At 44.2% G+C, this 20,000-nt stretch overlaps 1 protein-coding gene across 6 annotated transcripts in view; it reads left to right on the top strand.

Annotated features, from left to right (window-relative positions):
- Positions 1-20,000, top strand: part of PLXNB3 (plexin B3) — a 137,411-nt gene that overhangs the window by 71,874 nt on the left and 45,537 nt on the right. For all 6 annotated transcript variants that reach the window (XR_008847883.1, XM_056539957.1, XM_056539959.1 and 3 more), the window contains exons 5-8: positions 7,430-7,530; positions 13,417-13,549; positions 15,058-15,214; positions 19,211-19,319. Coding sequence is in view for 5 of the 6 variants with exons in the window: in XM_056539957.1 (XP_056395932.1) it covers positions 7,430-7,530; positions 13,417-13,549; positions 15,058-15,214; positions 19,211-19,319 (500 nt within the window). In the remaining variant the exon portion in view is untranslated. The remainder of the gene's footprint in view (positions 1-7,429; positions 7,531-13,416; positions 13,550-15,057; positions 15,215-19,210; positions 19,320-20,000) is intronic.

Genomic DNA, 20,000 nt, shown 5'->3' on the forward strand with positions numbered 1-20,000 from the left:
CTTATTGGGAATTTCACAAGAAAAACAATGAGCTGCTTGGTTTTAACGTAACTTTATTCTTTCATGAGTTATTTACAAGTTTCTGACCACTTATAAAATATGTTCAATGTGCTGCCCATTTTGTTGGATTGTCAATGCAACCCTCTTCTCTATATACTGCTATATACACCGCAGGAGAAATGCTAGCACAGGCTTCCAGTATCCGTATACACTGCTATATACTACTATATACACCGCAGGAGAAATGCTAGCACAGGCTTCCAGTATCCGTATACACTGCTATATACTACTATATACACCGCAGGGGAAATGCTAGCACAGGCTTCCAGTATCCGTATATACTGCTATATACTACTATATACACCGCAGGAGAAATGCTAGCACAGGCTTCCAGTATCCGTATACACTGCTATATACTACTATATACACCGCAGGAGAAATGCTAGCACAGGCTTCCAGTATCCGTATACACTGCTATATACTTCTATATACACCGCAGGAGAAATGCTAGCACAGGCTTCCAGTATCCGTATACACTGCTATATACTACTATATACACCGCAGGAGAAATGCTAGCACAGGCTTCCAGTATCCGTATACACTGCTATATACTACTATATACACCGCAGGAGAAATGCTAGCACAGGCTTCCAGTATCTGTATACACTGCTATATACTAGCAGGAGAAATGCTAGCACAGGCTTCCAGTATCCGTATACACTGCTATATACACCGCAGGAGAAATGCTAGCACAGGCTTCCAGTATCCGTATACACTGCTATATACTACTATATACACCGCAGGAGAAATGCTAGCACAGGCTTCCAGTATCCGTATACACTGCTATATACTACTATATACACCGCAGGAGAAATGCTAGCACAGGCTTCCAGTATACGTATACACTGCTATATACACCGCAGGAGAAATGCTAGCACAGGCTTCCAGTATCTGTATACACTGCTATATACTACTATATACACAGCAGGAGAAATGCTAGCACAGGCTTCCAGTATACGTATACACTGCTATATACTACTATATACACCGCAGGAGAAATGCTAGCACAGGCTTCCAGTATCTGTATACACTGCTATATACTACTATATACACCGCAGGAGAAATGCTAGCACATGCTTCCAGTATCCGTATACACTGCTATATACTACTATATACACCGCAGGAGAAATGCTAGCACAGGCTTCCAGTATCCGTATACACTGCTATATACTACTATATACACCGCAGGAGAAATGCTAGCACAGGCTTCCAGTATACGTATACACTGCTATATACTACTATATACACCGTAGGAGAAATGCTAGCACAGGCTTCCAGTATCCGTATAGACTGCTATATACTACTATATACACCGCAGGAGAAATGTTAGCACAGGCTTCCAGTATCCGTATACACTGCTATATACTACTATATACACCGCAGGAGAAATGCTGGCACAGGCTTCCAGTATCCGTATACACTGCTATATACTACTATATACACCGCAGGAGAAATGCTAGCACAGGCTTCCAGTATCTGTATACACTGCTATATACTAGCAGGAGAAATGCTAGCACAGGCTTCCAGTATCCGTATACACTGCTATATACACCGCAGGAGAAATGCTAGCACAGGCTTCCAGTATCCGTATACACTGCTATATACTACTATATACACCGCAGGAGAAATGCTAGCACAGGCTTCCAGTATCCGTATAAACTGCTATATACTACTATATACACCGCAGGAGAAATGCTAGCACAGGCTTCCAGTATACGTATACACTGCTATATACACCGCAGGAGAAATGCTAGCACAGGCTTCCAGTATCTGTATACACTGCTATATACTACTATATACACCGCAGGAGAAATGCTAGCACAGGCTTCCAGTATACGTATACACTGCTATATATTACTATATACACCGCAGGAGAAATGCTAGCACAGGCTTCCAATATCCGTATATACTACTATATACACCGCAGGAGAAATGCTAGCACAGGCTTCCAGTATCCGTATATACTGCTATATACTACTATATACACCGCAGGAGAAATGCTAGCACAGGCTTCCAGTATACGTATACACTGCTATATACTACTATATACACCGCAGGAGAAATGCTAGCACAGGCTTCCAGTTTCCGTATAGACTGCTATATACTACTATATACACCGCAGGAGAAATGTTAGCACAGGCTTCCAGTATCCGTATACACTGCTATATACTACTATATACACCGCAGGAGAAATGCTAGCACAGGCTTCCAGTATCCGTATACACTGCTATATACTACTATATACACCGCAGGAGAAATGCTAGCACAGGCTTCCAGTATCTGTATACACTGCTATATACTAGCAGGAGAAATGCTAGCACAGGCTTCCAGTATCCGTATACACTGCTATTTACACCGCAGGAGAAATGCTAGCACAGGCTTCCGGTATCCGTATACACTGCTATATACTACTATATACACCGCAGGAGAAATGCTAGAACAGGCTTCCAGTATCCGTATACACTGCTATATACTACTATATACACCGCAGGAGAAATGCTAGCACAGGCTTCCAGTATCTGTATACACTGCTATATACTACTATATACACCGCAGGAGAAATACTAGCACAGGCTTCCAGTATACGTATACACTGCTATATACTACTATATACACCGCAGGAGAAATGCTAGCACAGACTTCCAGTATCTGTATACACTGCTATATACTACTATATACACCGCAGGAGAAATGCTAGCACAGGCTTCCAGTATACGTATACACTGCTATATACTACTATATACACCGCAGGAGAAATGCTAGCACAGGCTTCCAGTATCCGTTGTTTCAGTTGCTGCACATCTCGTATCTTCACAGACCCCCTTAGACTTTTATCTTTGGGGTCATCTGAAGGCAATTGTCTATGCTGTGAAGATACGAGATTTGCAGCACCTGAAACTACGGATGCTGGAAGCCTGTACTAGCATTTCTCCTGCGGTATATATATAGTAGTATATAGCAGTGTATACGGATACTGGAAGCCTGTGCTAGCATTTCTCCTGCGGTGTATATAGTAGTATATAGCAGTGTATACGTATACTGGAAGCCTGTGCTAGCATTTCTCATGTGGTGTATATAGTAGTATATAGCAGTGTATACGGATACTGGAAGCCTGTGCTAGCATTTCTCCTGCGGTGTATATAGTAGTATATAGCAGTGTATACGGATACTGGAAGCCTGTGCTAGCATTTCTCCTGCGGTGTATATAGTAGTATATAGCAGTATATACGGATACTGGAAGCCTGTGCTAGCATTTCTCCTGCGGTGTATATAGTAGTATATAGCAGTGTATACGTATACTGGAAGCCTGTGCTAGCATTTCTCCTGCGGTGTTGCTATCAGTGTGTGAAGAGTGGGAGAAGAGGGTTGCATTGACAATCCAACACAATGGGCAGCACATTGAACACATTTTATAAGTGGTCAGAAACTTGTAAATAACTCATGAAAGAATAAAGTTACGTTAAAACCAAAACATCATTGTTTTTCTTGTGAAATTCCCAATAAGTTTGATGTGTCACATGACCCTCTTCCTATTGAAAAAACAAAAGTTGGATTCAAAATGGCCGATTGGAAAATTGGAACAGGACCCTCAGTTTACGCAGAAGATTTTGTTCAGTAATGAGGAAACTTTTATGTGAATGGTGAAGGTAACAAACAAAACCACCGCTATTGGTCTGACACTAACCCACATTGGATAGATCACTCCAAGACTGTTGGAACACAAAAATTGATGGTATGGTGTGGTGTATGGGGTACAAAGATAGTGGGGCCATTCTTCATCAATGGAAACCTCAAGGCCACTGGATATGTGACATTGCTGTGGATGGCAAGTGACACCTCTGGGATTGGCTTATCTCCCCAAAAGGAATGGGTCAGTTAAAGGAAATCTTTAAGCCAGTGTTTCTTAACCAGGGTGCCTCCAGCTGTTGCAAAACTACAACTCTCAGCATGCCCGGACTGTTGCAGTTTTGCAACAGCTGGAGGCTCCCTGGTTGGGGAACACTGCTGTAAGCTATACTTGCTGCAGACACCATTGGATAGCTGTTAGAGTATAAAAGCAAACTGTACCTTTCCTTGACATGATGGTGGTTGCCAAACTTACAAAATGGTCTTCTCATTTGTCATCCAAACCACAAGGAGGCGGCTCAAGTGCCACAGCCTGGCATGCTGCCCCCTCACCCCAAGCCCCTCCTAGACGGACACACTGGGCTCTGTACGTACATTTATGCTTTTATACCCTACCCGCACAAATATTGGGGGGGGATTTATCATTGGTTTTACCCTGGTTTTGCGGTGCACATTTGTCTCACCGTTTGTCTCAGATGCTGTTTTGAGACTTTTCATTGCGATTTTTGCTTTAGAAGGTTTTTCAAAAAGAACCTACCAAGTCATGTTTTCAGTGGTCAGGAATTTGTGATATGCGACTTTTCAGTTTGTCGCATTTGCGCTAAATTAGGCGCAAATCTAAACCAGACCTGACTCGGCTTACAAAACTGACTGCAAACAGCATTATTAAAAAGTCGCACGGGATTAAAAAGGTCGTGCAAAATGTCGCAGGGGGTGCACCTTACAAAGTGGAGTACTGAAGTAAGAAATGTGATCAGCACCAGATTTATCACAGGCCCGGCACCTTGTAATAAATCTGGTGCAGGTACGCCGTTTCCACCACATGAATTAATGGGGTAAAATTACGTTCACCTCCACCACTCTTGAGGAATAACCCCCCCCCCCCCATTGTGTATTAAAGGGGTATTACAGGAAAAAAAAAATTATATATCAACTGGCTGCAGAAAGTTAAACAGATTTGTAAATTATAGAAAGAGAGGAAAGGATGCACTCACCACTTCGTTGCCGGTAAAAAAGTACTTTATTCGGACATAACTGCAGAGCGTGGAGGACGGGGTGCAGGACGCCACCCCCTGTCCTCCACGATCTGAAGTTATGTCCGAATAAAGCACTTTTTTTTACAGGCAACGAAGTGGTGAGTGCATCCTTTCCTCTCTTTCTACAATATTGTATGGCGATTTGTGCATTGTGGATAGCACCACCACATAACTGGCCTATCAGCCTCCGTTCACACTGCAGCGGTACCCGATACATAAGGGGCTTAAAAAGTGATTGTACGGGAAGTATCCTGTAGTAGTGCCGAACTACTCTGTCTCTACACAGTTGAGATTTGTAAATTACTTCTATTAAAAAATCTTAATCCTTTCAGTACTTATGAGCTGCTGAAGTTGAGTTGTTCTTTTCTGTCTAAGTGCTCTCTGATGACACGTTTCTCAGGAACTGCCCAGTTTTGAAGCAAATCCCCATAGCAAACCTCTTCTACTCTGTGCAGTTCCTGAGACAGGCAGAGATGTCAGCAGAGAGCACTGTTGCCAGAAAGAAAACAACTCCTCAACTTCAGCAGATGATAATTATTGAAAGGATTAAGATTTTTTAATAGAAGTAATTTACAAATCTGTTTAACTTTCTGGAGCCAGTTTTTTTTTTTCTGGAATACCCCTTTAAGCTCTGTAACTGAGCCCCCATCCACTAGATCAGTGTTTCCCAACCAGGGTGCCTCCAGCTGTTGCAAAACTACAACTCCCAGCATGCCCGAACAGCCAAAGGCTGTCCAGGCATGCTGGGAGTTGTAGTTTTGCAACAGCTGGAGGCACCCTGGTTGGGAAACACCGCACTAGATCATGCTCATTTACAATGTGGCTGGACCCATCTAATACGATGCTGTATTACCGGAAAGGAGCATATCAATATCTGGATGACGTCCCTGCTGGTGCTGATTCTTGACTTCTTGACCCAGGACCCAAAAAATAATGTTTAAATGGGTGCTCCCCTGAAAAACATTTTTTTTTTTTTTTTTTAAATCAACTGGTGCCGGAAAGTTAAACATATTTGTAAATTTACTTCCATTTAAAAATCTTAACCCTTCCAGTACTTATCAGTTGCTATATGCTCCACAGGAAGTTCTTTTCTGTCTGACCACAGTGCTCTCTGCTGACACCTCTGTCCATTTTAGGAACTGTCCGGAGCAGGATAGGTTTGCTATGGGGATTTACTTCTACTCTGGACAGTTCCTAAGGTGTCAGCAGAGAGCACTGTGGTCAGACAGAAAGGAAATTCAAAAAGAAAAGAACTTCCAGTGGAACATACAGCAACTGATAAATACTGGAAGGATTAAGATTTTTAAATAGAAGTAATTTACAAATCTGTTTAACTTTCTGGCACCAGTTGATTTAAAAATTTTTTTTTCCAGTGGAGTACCCCTTTAAAGGAGTACTGTGGTGCAGCAAAACTTATCTCCTATCCAAAGTATAGGGAAAAAGTGTCAGATTGCGGAGGGTCCCAGCAGCATCTTCTGCCCGGTGCTCCTAATCTCAACTGGAATGGATCCTTTTTACCCCAGCACGAAGTGGCGGCCATCACGCTCCCTCTGTGTATCTCTATTGGAGAGGCAGAGATAGACGAGGGTTGTATCTCCGGCTCTCCCATAGACATATATGGAGGGGGTGTTTGGCTACCGCTCCGTTCCTGGTAGAGCTGGGGCACCGGGCAGGAGATCGCAGGGGTCCCAGCGGCGGTCGGACCCCCCATGATCTGACAGTTTCCTATCCTTTGGATGGGGGATACCTTTTCTGCACCACAATACTCCTTTAAAGGGGTATTCCAGGAAAAAACTTTTATATATACATCAACTGGCTCCAGAAAGTTTAAACAGATTTGTAAATTACTTTTATAAAAAAAAAATCTTAATCCTTCCAATAATTATCAGTGGCTGAAGTTGAGTTGTTATTTTTTGTCTGGCCACAGTGCTCTCTGCTGAGATCTCTGCTTGTCTCGGGAACTGCACAGAGTAGAAGAGGTTTGCTATGGGGATTTGCTTCTACTCTGGACAGTTCCCGAGACAGGTGTCATCAGAGAGCACTTAGACAGAAAAGAACAACTCAACTTTAGAAGCTCATAAGTACTGAAAGGATTAAGATTTTTTAATAGAAGTAATTTACAAATCTGTTTAACTTTCTGGAGCCAGTTGATATATATATATAAAAAAGTTTTTTTTCCTGGATAACCCCTTTAACTGCTACCTCTTCTAGTTTAGTAATGTCGTGGTGACCATGTTGAAGAGTGCGACCCCTCTGAGGCTTGCTTTTGTTGGTATATTCACCCTGGATTGTAATAAACCAGTGTTTCACCAGGAAATACTGGATTAAACAGTAAAATAAGTCACTAGAGTGTATTTTCCTTTTCTGGGGAACATTTCGATCACAGAAAGTATATGGCAATAGTCATGTCGGGGCAGGATCTCTCCGTCTATGTGTGTGAGGCTTCTCCGCTGCCCCTCATCCTTCTGGTTTCCTTTACTTTCCAGGTCACCAGACTTCCAGTTTCTGAGTGTTCCAGCTTCACTTCATGTGATTCGTGCCTTGGAGCCGGGGACCCCTTCTGTGGCTGGTGTGTCCTGCAGGGAAGGTAAATAATTCATGTATTGATAGCAGCTGCTATATCACGGATGACAGATTGGGAGGTGACGCATCTACAGTCCATTGACATGACTGGAAACATCAATGCTGTACATTTTAATGGAGGACTTCTCAGGCAGCCATATATTTCCTCTTAGTGCTTATCCATGCAACACATAAATGGTTGCTGTCTGCAAAGGATCGTATTAGGGAGTCCTGAGCATGGACCCACACTTTTTGACGTTTAAGCCCTTAAAGTGTACCCGTCATATCCAACAAAAAACCTTTTTAGGCTGGGTCCACACTACGTTTTGTCCCATACGGGAGCGCATACGGCAGGGGGGAGCTAAAAGCTCGCGCTCCCGTATGTGACCGTATGCGCTCCCGTATGTCATTCATTTCAATGAGCCGACCGGAGTGAAACGTTCGGTCCGGTCGGCTCATTTTTGCGCCGTATGCGCTTTTACAACCGGACCTAAAACCGTGGTTAATCTATCACTCAGTACCTAATCCTGACAATGTGCATCTAATTTTTATGTGTCTAGCACCTTTATTTATTTTTTTATTACACTTTTAATTCAGCTCACTAGTCTGAATTCCTCTCAAATGGAGGGGGCGTAGCCTCACTGTGCAGGTCTCCGCCCCCTCCCTCAGTATGCTGTCTGCTCACATCTCCCCTAGCATTAGCAAAACTACAACTCCCAGCTTGTCCTCACTGACAGTAGCGGGACACAAGCCGACAGTGGGAGGATTTTCCTCCAGCTCTGAGCCCTGCGCTCACAGCTGTCAATCAAGGAAGTGTGTCCATGACATAGATGATGACTCATGGACACAGCAGGACTAGTATGTGTCCAAGCAGGCAGGGGGAGCAGTTGTTTGACTGGCTTTTTCAGTATGAAATACTGCAAATTTTCTAATGAAAGCAATTGCAAAACTTATTGGTTATACACGCTTTACAACATATCAAAAGTTTTTGTATCTGACAGTGCCCATTTAAGGACCACAGTTTTTTTTTCCATTTTTTCCTCCTCACCTTCTAAAAATCATAACACTTTCAATTTTCCACCTACAGACCCATATGAGGGCTTGTTTTTTGCGCCACCAATTTTACTTTGTAATTTCACCACTAAATCTATGGCGAAACCAGAAAAAATATATTTGTGGAGCTAAAATGAAAATAAAAAAATGGATTTTGTAATTTTTGGGGGCTTCCGTTTCTAGGCAGCGCACTTTGGTAAAATTGACACCTTATCTTTATTCTGTAGGTCCATACAATTAAAATGATATCCTACTTATATAGGTTTGGTTTTGTTTTACTTCTTTAAAAAAATGATTACTTTATGCACGAAAATTTGTAGGTTTAAAATTTCCTCTTCTGACCCCTATAACTTTATTTTTCTGTATACTGGGATGTGTGAGGGCTTGGTTTTTGCGTCATGATCTGAAGTTTACATCGGCACCATTTTTGTTTTGATGAGACTTTGATCGTTTTTTAATACATTTTTTAAGGGTATGCAAAGTGACCAAAAAATATGCAGTTTTGGACTTTGGTATTTTTTGACGCTGTTGACCATGCGGTTTCATTATCCTTATATTTTTATAGTACGGTCATTTACGCACACGGCGATACCACATGTTTATTTTTATTATGTTTATATTTTTTTTTAGGGAATTTGGGGATTTAAACTTTTAATAAGGAAGGGGTTAATGAATGTGTGTGTGTGTGTGTGTTTTTAATCTTTTTTTTTTTTATCTATTTTTTTTTTCTTTCTACACTTTTAGTCCCCTTAGGGGACTTTTTGGAGGTATTATTCGATTCCTCATACAGATCAATGTGGTTCCAAAGAATCACATTGATCTGTGTGCTCTGTGCTTGATTGATAAAGCCTGGTCCTGCCAGGCTTTATCATTCCCAGCGCAACAGCAACCACAGGACGTGAGGTAAGCCCTGCGGCTACCTCAGAAGTAGATCCCCCCCCCCCCGCGATCACGCTGCGGAGGGGCAATCCACCCCACTACACCACCAGGGAGCAGTTAAAGCTTTGACAGTGGCGATCTAAAGGGTTAATAGCTGGCCGTGGGGATCGCCGCAATTCTGCTATTAATGCCGGCCCCCAGCTACAGGAATCAGCTGGGGGCCGGCTGGTATGGCGCGGGTTTGAGTCTGGAGCCCGCACCATACCTGCATAACGGCACAAGGACTTGTATACGCGTTCTTGGCCGTTAAAGGGTTAATGTGTACATATAATTTAGACAAGTAACCCTGTCCTTTCCCTTCTACTCCATTCAGCTAGAGCGAATAATATACGGAATTTCAAGAGTCTTGCATAGTAAAAGACTGGGTGGGTTCTATCATTGATTGAAACAAAACCTTGCAAAGAGAGTGTGAGCACCATCTTGGTGACAGCCCTGTAGGACGTTGTTTCCCAAATAGCATGCCTCCATCTGTTGCAAAACTACAACTCCCAGCATGCCCGGACAGACAACGGCTGTCCGGGAATGCTGGGAGTTGTAGTTTTGCAACAGCTGTAGGCACCCTGGTTGGAAAACACTACTATAGGAGCTAGTATGGTTGATATTGCTTTATGTCAGACAACGACATCTTGTCTCAGAAGTTAAAGGGGTTCTCTACCATAAGGTGATTTTAGTACATACCTGGCAGACAGTACTAGCCATGCTTAGGAAGGATCTGTGCTTGTCTTGGGGCTAAATGGCTATGTTGTGAGATTACCATAATACTGTGGCTAGCTTTTTGTGAACTGGTATTTCGTGTTTGAGTTTTCTTCTTTTGCCTACAAATCCCATAATTCCATTTTCCTCCCTCCCACACATCGGCCACCCCACCTATTGAAACATAAATGAGCTGCATCCATTCAAAAGACCTGTGCTCTTCAATCAGGGTGCCTACAGCTGTTGCATTAGTTGCAGATTGATCTCTCTCCCACCAAGCGATCGCTCCACCCATTGAAGCAGACAGGCTCCCTGTCATCAGCCGACTAGTGAGTCAGGTCTCTGCTGCATTGCAACCTGGGAAAAATCTGAGACAACAGTCATTTTGTATGCTGTTAAAAATAAATAGTGGGGTGAAAATTACATAAGAATTGTGAGAAAACCATCACACACAGGTACAGACACTATATTATGGACTACACTAACTTTACAGCCCTTGTAGCATAGTCAAATAAAAAAAATTCCTGGAATACCCCTTTAAAATGGTGTTATGATTCAGTTCCCAATCTCATCCTTATGGACAGAGAACATGCATGTTAAAGGGGTACTCCGCCCCTAGAAATCTTATCCTCTATCCAAAGGATAGGGGATAAGATGTCAGATCGCCGGGGTCCCGCTGCTGGGGACCCCGGGGATCGCTGCTGCAGCACCCCGCTATAATTACTGCACAGAGCGAGTTCGCTCTGCACGTAATGACGGGCAATACAGGGGCCGGAGCATCGTTAGGTCACGGCCCGCCCCCGTCAATACAAGTCTATGGGAAGGGGGCGTGGCTGTCGTCACACCCCCTGCCATAGACTTGCATTAAGGGGACGGGCCATGATGTCATGAGGGGCGGAGCCATGATGTCACGCTGCTCCAGCCCCTGTATCGCCCGTCATTACGCACAGAGCGAACTCGCTCTGCGCAGTAATGATAGCGGGGTGCCGCAGCAGCGGGACCGCGGCGATCTAACATCTTACCCCCTATCCTTTGGATAGGGGATAAGATGCCAGGGGCGGAGTACCCCTTTAACAAGCAGCCCTCAGCTCCCTTACCATATCATCCGCTCCCGTTCCCAAAATCAGCACTTGAGACTATACCATGAATGTCTGTGATGGTAAATAGATGACTGAAGCTCCGTGAAGGCAATGCTGGAATTTATATGGGGCTGGTGTCACTGTCCAGTAAATTGTTTACCGTCTGGTGACGCGGCGGTATTATCCTAGAAAGCGCTTTTATATGGGATAATTATCCCATTGGGATCATGCTCTTATAATGACATAACTATGACCTGCAGTCCTGTGTACCAGTAATTGGGAGGAACGTTCTACTCCTGGCAATAAGCACGGAGACAATCACGGTTTATGGAGGAGCGGCCTTGTTTTGTTGCGTTATGACCGGTAGACTTAGACGTCTGGTCTGTGACTTCATATCTCAGAGTGTATTGATATGATATACCATATTGTTTATGATTGGAGGGGACCCCCCCCCCCCAATTATTCCCGAGAAAGAAAGGGATGTGCGTGCAGAGAAGCAATGATAAGGGACAGGAACGCTGAACTAGTAGTGCGCTCCATGTGCAGCATCAGTGGTGGTCCCAGAAGTCACATCTATCACCCCTTATCACAAGGTGACGGCCTATTCTGGCACTGTGCTTTATGAGATGGAAATAAACCTTTGGTGTTATTAGTGTTGAGTACGAATACAGTGACCCCCCCCCCCCGACCTACGATGGCCCCGACATACGATCATTTCAGCATACGATCACTCGCAGAGGCCATCACATGTTGAAGGCAGCATCAACATACGATGCTTTTGTATGTCGGGGCCATCGCATAAACGGCTATCCGGCAGCGCAGACTGCTTCAGCTGCCACCGGATAGCCGTTTACGGTGCCCCGTGTGCTGCGGTGACGATCACTTACCTGTCCTCAGGGCTCCGGAGCGTCCTCTTCGGGATCCCCTGCATCGCCAGCGCTCTCCTTCGTCGTCATCACGTCGCCGCGCACGCCGTCCCGTCATCCAATAGGAGCGGTGTGTGTAGCGACGTGATGGCGGCGACGGAGAGCGAGGATGCCGGGGAAGCAGAGACGTTCGGAGAGTCGGTGACACCACGGGGACGCGGCGACAGTGATGGACGGCGACATCCAGGGCAGCGGTGACGGTCCGGAGCGGCGGGGACAGGTGAGTATATCTTCCTATTCTTTACATTGCACGGATCCCTCAACATACGATGGTTTCAACAAACGATGGTTCATTTGGAACGGATTACCATCGTATGTTGAGGGATCACTGTATTCGTAATGCAAATTTTTATCACGAATATCAGCACTTCGCGATTTCACGAATATTTAGAATATAGTGCTATATATTCGTAATGACGAATATTTGTCTTTTTTTTGTCTTTTTTTCACATGCAAATTTTTATGCAAATTTTCCATGCGAATAGGGGTCACGTGGGTCGTTTTTTTTTTTCTCACATGCTAATTTTTATGCAAATTTTATGCAAACTGAAAATTTGCATGAAAAAAAAAAGTGAATCAACATAGCTAATATGCGAATTTCGCAAACATAGGACGAATAATCGTCAATATATTCGTGAAATACCGTAAATTCAAATATGGCCCCTGCTGCTCATCACTATTTGTTATATTTAGTAATAATGAATTTAAAGGGGTATTCCAGTTTTAAAAAAAATAATAATAATTTCATATCAACTAGCTTTCATATCAACTGGCTTGTAAATTACTTCTATTAAAAAAATCCTAATCCTTCCAGCACTTAACAGCTGCTGAAGTTGAGTTGTTCTTTTCTGTCTAACAACAGTGCTCTCTGTTGACACCTCTGTCTGTCTCAGGAACTGTCCAGAGTAGGAACAAATCCCCGTAGCAAACCTCTCCTGCTCTGGACAGTTTCTGAGACAGACAGACAGGTGTCAGCAGAGAGCACTGTTGTTAGACAGAAAAGAACCACTCAACTTCAGCAGCTGATAAGTATTGGAAGGATTAAGATTTATTTAATAGAAGTAATTTACAAATGTGTTTAACTTTTTGGACCCGGTTGATATGGAAATTTTTTTTTTTTTTACTGGAATACCCCTTTAAGTTTCTGTTGTCTGGCAAAGTATACTGCTATGGCCTTCCATTTGTTCTCTGCATCATCTCAACTCGTTCTCCTTCTTGCAGATGCACAGAGAAGCAGCAGTGTGCAGACAGCGGTGAGACTAACCACTGGCTATGGAGCTTCGACCACCAGACTCAGTGCGTGTCCATCCAGCAACTCTCGCCAGCGAACCAGAGCAGACATGTGCAGACAGAGGTGCGTGTGATATGATAAAGAGGAGACGACAGCGTGTTTTCCAACCAGCGTGCCTCCAGCTGTTGCAAAACAACAACTCCCAGCATGCCCGGACAGCCGAAGGCTGTCCGGGCATGCTGGGAGTTGTTGTTTTGCAACAGCTGGAGGCATGCTGGTTAGGAAACACTGGTATAAAAAAAAAACACTAGTTGAAATAATGTAAATTGACATTATTCAGGAGTAGCGAACCTCTCCTGCTTTGGACAGTTCCTGACAGAGGTTCACTATGGGGAATTATTGCTCCTGCTCTGGACAGTTCCTGACATGGACCGAGGTGGCAGCAGAGAGCACTGTGGTCAGACTGGAAAGAACTACAAAACTTCCTCTGGAGCATACAGCAGCTGATACGTACTGGAAGGATTAAAGGAGATATCCAGGATTGAAAATGTTATCCCCTTATCCTAAGGACTGCTGGGACGCCCCCCCCCCCCCCCCCCTTGCAATTTCCCGTACGGGGCCCCTGGCAGCCTGCAGAATGGGGCATTTCAACCACCGCACGAAGCGGCGGCTGACACGCCCCCTCAATACAACTAAATGGCAGAGCTGGAGCGCTGTGTTGAGGGGACATGTCGGCCATCGCTTCATGCGGTGGTCAACACTCGCTCTCTGGCCGGAGAGCCGGGGCCCCGTATGGGAGATTGCTGGGGGTCCCAGTGGTCAGACAAACCCCTGCAATCTAAAACTTATACCCGATCCTTTAGGATAGGGGATACGTATTTCAATTCTGGATATCTCCTTTAAGATTTTTACATAGAAGTAATTTACAAATCTGTTTGATTTTCTAACACCAGATGATCTGAAAATTAGTTTTTTTCTCTCCTCCGGAGTACCCCTTTAAGGGGGTTATCCAGGAAAAAACTTTTTTTTATGTATATCAACTGGCTCCAGAAAGTTAAACAGATTTGTAAATGACTTCTATTAAAAATATCTTAATCCTTTCAGTACTTATGAGCTGATGAAGTTGAGTTGTTCTTTTCTGTCTAAGTGCTCTCCGATGACACCTGTTTAGAAGCAAATCCCCATAGCAAACCTCTTCTACTCTGTGCAGTTTCCCGAGACAAGCAGAGATGTCAGCAGAGAGCACTGTTGCCAAACAGAAAAAAACAACTCAACTTCAGCAGCTGATAATTATTGAAAGGATTAAGATTTTTTTTAAATAGAAGTAATTTACAAATCTGTTTAACTTTCTGGAGCCAGTTGATAAAAAAAAAAAAATTCCTGGAATACCCCTTTAACATCTGTACGTGTAAAGCGGAGCAGTGTAACATTGTCTTCTCCATTATTGAGAATTCTGCTAAATCCATCTTGGACTTTGTAAATGATCATGTGACCTGACATCTCAGCTTTAACCATGTGCTGTCGCCTCCTCTCCCATAATGCATTGCTCTGCGGTTCTGAAGTTGGTGGTCCCCATCCTGATCAGCTGACCACTGAGACAGATGAATGACTCTCTTTCCTTGTTCCTTCAGGTCTACATGACTGTGCTGAACGTTCCGGCCGCCGCAGATCAAGACGCCTGGAAGTGTCTGTTTAATGATTGGTCCAGTCCTGCTGAGGTCTCTGGGGACAAGGTCAGGTGCAACTCACCACCACCAGAAGCACTGCCTCCGAACCAGCAGGACAAAGGTCAGCTACCACCTATTAAGCATTTTTTCTCATATTTTTATTATGATACCCCCCCCCAAGTGCAACACTTGCTAAGTTTGGGTTATAACTTTAGTACCAGATGCCACAGTCCCGTGCACTGTGCAGACCGGCGTAGTCGCCCATTGTCTTGTAGACGATTGTTGCGGATTTGTTTGTGGAGTGTGCATGATGTTCCTAAAATTGCAGAGAAGTCGGGGAATGGAGGAATATTCTACAGGGACACATGACAAGCTAGTGGGTAGAAGGTCGGGCTGTGTGGTGGTAGAGCTGGTTAGAGGTCAGGAATCTTGTGCCTGTCATATGAATCCTGGCGAATAATTGTGCAGAAGTCAGGCGTGTCTCCCTCGTGTACTCTTCATAGATTCCTCTTTTTATTTTTTTCTTCTGGTACAAATGTCAAAACTCTACTCTGAGTGGTATTAGAAGAAATACAATCTCTTTAAAAAAAAATAAAAAATAAATGGAAAAAAAAATAAATAAATATATATATATATATATATATATATATATATATATATATATATGTGTGTGTATATATAGGGGTAAGTATTCTCCTTAGAGAGGAGCACCGCTTCCGTTGTATGGAGATTCAGAGAAGGCCAAAGCAGCTTTTATTTATTTATTTATTTATTTTTATATATATATATATATATATATATATATATATATATATATATAAATATATATATGTGTGTGTGTATATACATATATATTTATGAAAATAAATTGTTAAATCTAAGGAACTGCTGTGTTAGAATCTAGGGTGATCATTAGAGATGAGCGAACTTACAGTAAATTCGATTTGTCACGAACTTCTCAGCTCGGCGGTTGCTGACTTTTCCTGCATAAATTAGTTCAGCTTTCCGGTGCTCCAGTGGGCTGGAAAAGGTGGATACAGTCCTAGGAGACTCTTTCCTAGGACTGTATGCACCTTTTCCAGCCCACCGGAGCACCGGAAAGCTGAACTAATTTATGCAGGAAAAGTCAGCAACCGCCGAGCTGAGAAGTTCGTGACGAATCGAATTTACTGTAAGTTCGCTCATCTCTAGTGATCATGGTGGGAGGCTCGGTCTCTCTATCCCACTCACCCCAGATGGTGGTTTAGTAAATCTGAACATACAGAAGATAAACGTCAGTAGTTATGTCCATGTTTCCCATCCAGGGAGTCTTCAGCTGTAAAAAAAAAAAAAAAAAAATACAACTCCCAGAATGCCCAGACAGCCTTTGGCTTGTTGTGCTTTGCTTCTCTGTATACCAGCGTTTCCCAACCAGAGTTCTTCCAGCTGTTGCAAAACTACAACTCTCAGCATGCCCGGACAGCCAAACATGCCCCCACCAAACACCACTTTGGTCATCCAACCACCCCCCTCCCCCAACCACTCTGGTCGTCCAACGCATTACATACTTTTTCTTGTGCAGAAACACTCCATCTACTGGATAGCACAAGATTTTTTTTGTTTGTTTGTTTAAAAACCGTATGTTCGCACATTTTATACCTGTATACTGATATATACTTGGCGACCAGTAGTAATAAGTAGTAAGACAATATATATATATATAATTCCAAGGAAGAAGCAGCACTCCAATGTGGCATACAAAAACGTGGTTTATTCACCCATCGAGTCACAAGTGCTACGTTTCGGTCTGCCAATGAGACCTTTCTCAAGCCAGGTCTCATTGAGCAGACCGAAACGTAGGACTTGCGACTGGATGGGTGAATAAACCACTTTTTTGTATGCCACATTGGAGTGCTGCTTCTTCCTTGGAATTGCATTTTCATGGGACATTGAGTCTTGCCCCGAGAAGCAGAGCACCCCCCGGACCCAGAGTCCAAACACAGTGCCGGTTCCTTCCACTACACAGTGTATATATATGTGTGTGTATGTGTATATATATATATATATATATATATATGTATGTGTGTGTATATATATATATATATATATATATATATATATATATATATATATATATATATATATATATATATATATATATACCGTATATACTCGAGTATAAGCCGAGTTTTTCAGCACGATTTTTCGTGCTGAAAACACCCCCCTCGGCTTATACTCGAGTGAACTCCCCCACCCGCAGTGGTCTTCAACATGCGGACCTCCAGAGGTTTCAAAACTACAACTCCCAGCAAGCCAGGGCAGCCATCGGCTGTCCGGGCTTGCTGGGAGTTGTAGTTTTGAAACCTCCGGAGGTCCGCAGGTTGAAGACCATTGCGGCCTTCAACATCATCCAGCCCCTCTCACCCCCTTTAGTTCTGAGTACTCACCTCCGCTCGGCGCTGGTCCGGTCCTGCAGGGCTGTCCGGTAAGGAGGTGGTCCGGTGAGGAGGTGGTCCGGGCTGCTATCTTCACCGGGGAGGCCTCTTCTAAGCGCTTCGGGCCCGGCCTCAGAATAGTCACGTTGCCTTGACAACGACGCAGATGCGTCGTTGTCTAGGCAACGGCTCTATTCCGGGCCGGAAGCGCGGAGAAGAGGCGCCCCCGGTGAAGATAGCAGCCCGGACCACCTCCTCACCGGACCACCTCCTTACCGGACAGCCCTGCAGAACCGGACCAGCGCCGAGCGGAGGTGAGTACTCAGAACTAAAGGGGGTGAGAGGGGGCTGGATGATGTTGAAGGCCGCAGTGGTCTTCAACCTGCGGACCTCCGGAGGTTTCAAAACTACAACTCCCAGCAAGCCCGGACAGCCGATGGCTGCTCGGGCTTGCTGGGAGTTGTAGTTTTGAAACCTCTGGAGGTCCGCATGTTGAAGGCCGCAGTGGTCTTCAACCTGCGGACCTCCGGAGGTTTCAAAACTACAACTCCCAGCAAGCCCGGACAGCCGATGGCTGCCCGGGCTTGCTGGGAGTTGTAGTTTTGAAACCTCTGGAGGTCCGCAGGTTGAAGACCACTGAGGGCGAATGATGAGAAGAGGATGATGAAGGGGGGGGGGGGGGGGTGTGGGGATGATGAAGGGTGGTGGGGATGATGAAGGGGGGGGGGGTGTGGGATGATTACAAGGGGATGATGAAGGGGGGATGTGTGGGATGATAAGGGGATGTGTGGGATGATGACAAGGGGATGATGAAGGGGGGATGTGTGGGATGATGACAAGGGGATGATGAAGGGGGGATGTGTGGGATGATAAGGGGATGTGTGGGATGATGACAAGGGGATGATGAAGGGGGGATGTGTGGGATGATGACAAGGGGATGTGTGGGATGATGACAAGGGGATGATGAAGGGGGGATGTGTGGGATGATGACAAGGGGATGTGTGGGATGATGACAAGGGGATGATGAAGGGGGGATGTGTGGGATAAGGGGATGTGTGGGATGATGACAAGGGGATGATGAAGGGGGGATGTGTGGGATGATGACAAGGGGATGATGAAGGGGGGATGTGTGGGATGATAAGGGGATGTGTGGGATGATGAGGATGTTAATGACGGGTCTGGATGATGACAGGGGGGGATGAGGTATTTCCCACCCTAGGCTTATACTCGAGTCAATAACTTTTCCTGGGATTTTGGGTTGAAATTAGGGGTCTCGGCTTATACTCGGGTCGGCTTATACTCGAGTATATACGGTATGTATATACATATATTAATTCCTTTTTTATATAGCGCTCACAGATTCTGGAGCGCTGTACCCAAAAATGATTCACATAGGGTCACTGTCTCCATTGGTGCCCACAATCTAAATTCACCTATCAGTATACAGTATTTCTATCAGAGGAAACTGGAGTATCCGGAGGAAACCCACGCAAACAAAGGGGAAAACATACAGACTCTTTGCAAATGTTTTTCTTTGTGGCATTTGAACCTAGGACCCCAGCGCTGCAAGGCAACAGTGCTATATATATATATTATGGTAGAGATATATATATATATATATATATATATATATATATATATATATAAAATCTGTGTGAGAATACCTAAAAGCCAAAACATCTCTATTTTCCGCCCTTGTTTAGATCATGTGACTGTACGTTTGGCGCTGGTCTTCCGGGATGTCACTGTCACAGTGACCGACTTTGTCTTTTATGACTGTGCGGCTCTTATGGACCTGGCAGTATCTAATCCGTGAGTAGGACCACTCTGGGGGTTATGAACCCTGAATTATGACGGGGCTGGGGACTGACAGGAAACACTGAAGCAGCATCTCATTCATTGATGTCTAGTGTTGCTTGTTTTTCCCAGAGCTGCCATATATGGTTTAGTGTGAACAGGTGAAGGGTTGTGTGTGGAGGGGGATCTGTACACAAGGCATCTGTGCAGCTGTACATCCTCTGTTAATGACAGGTTGTTGCGAACAGAAGGTGGCAGTACTCTATTTGACAGAAAAGTGATCATTACTCTTGAAGAGGGGGTAGGATGAGCTCTTCACATTTGCTCTACAGAGGTTGCTCTCTACTGCCACATACTGGTGGTAGTGCCCCTATTAGTCAGTGCTTTGAATGTGAGAACTGATGATCAGCCAAACCAGCATCTCCTTAGAAGGAGAGAGACGCCTATCTGTAGACTACTTTTTGATTAAAAATAACGTTATTTACAGTCAGTCGTTAAAAAACACACATACGGTATACTGTGGTATAAATACATACGGTATACTGTGGTATAAATACGGTATACTGTGGTATAAATACGGTATACTGTGGTATAATTACATACGGTATACTGTGGGATAATTACTTACAGTATACTGTGGTATAAATACATACGGTATACTGTGGTATAAGTACATACGGTATACTGTGGTATAAG

This window comes from Hyla sarda, chromosome 9 (assembly GCF_029499605.1).
Source record: "Hyla sarda isolate aHylSar1 chromosome 9, aHylSar1.hap1, whole genome shotgun sequence".
In the NCBI taxonomy this organism is placed as follows: domain Eukaryota; kingdom Metazoa; phylum Chordata; class Amphibia; order Anura; family Hylidae; genus Hyla; species Hyla sarda.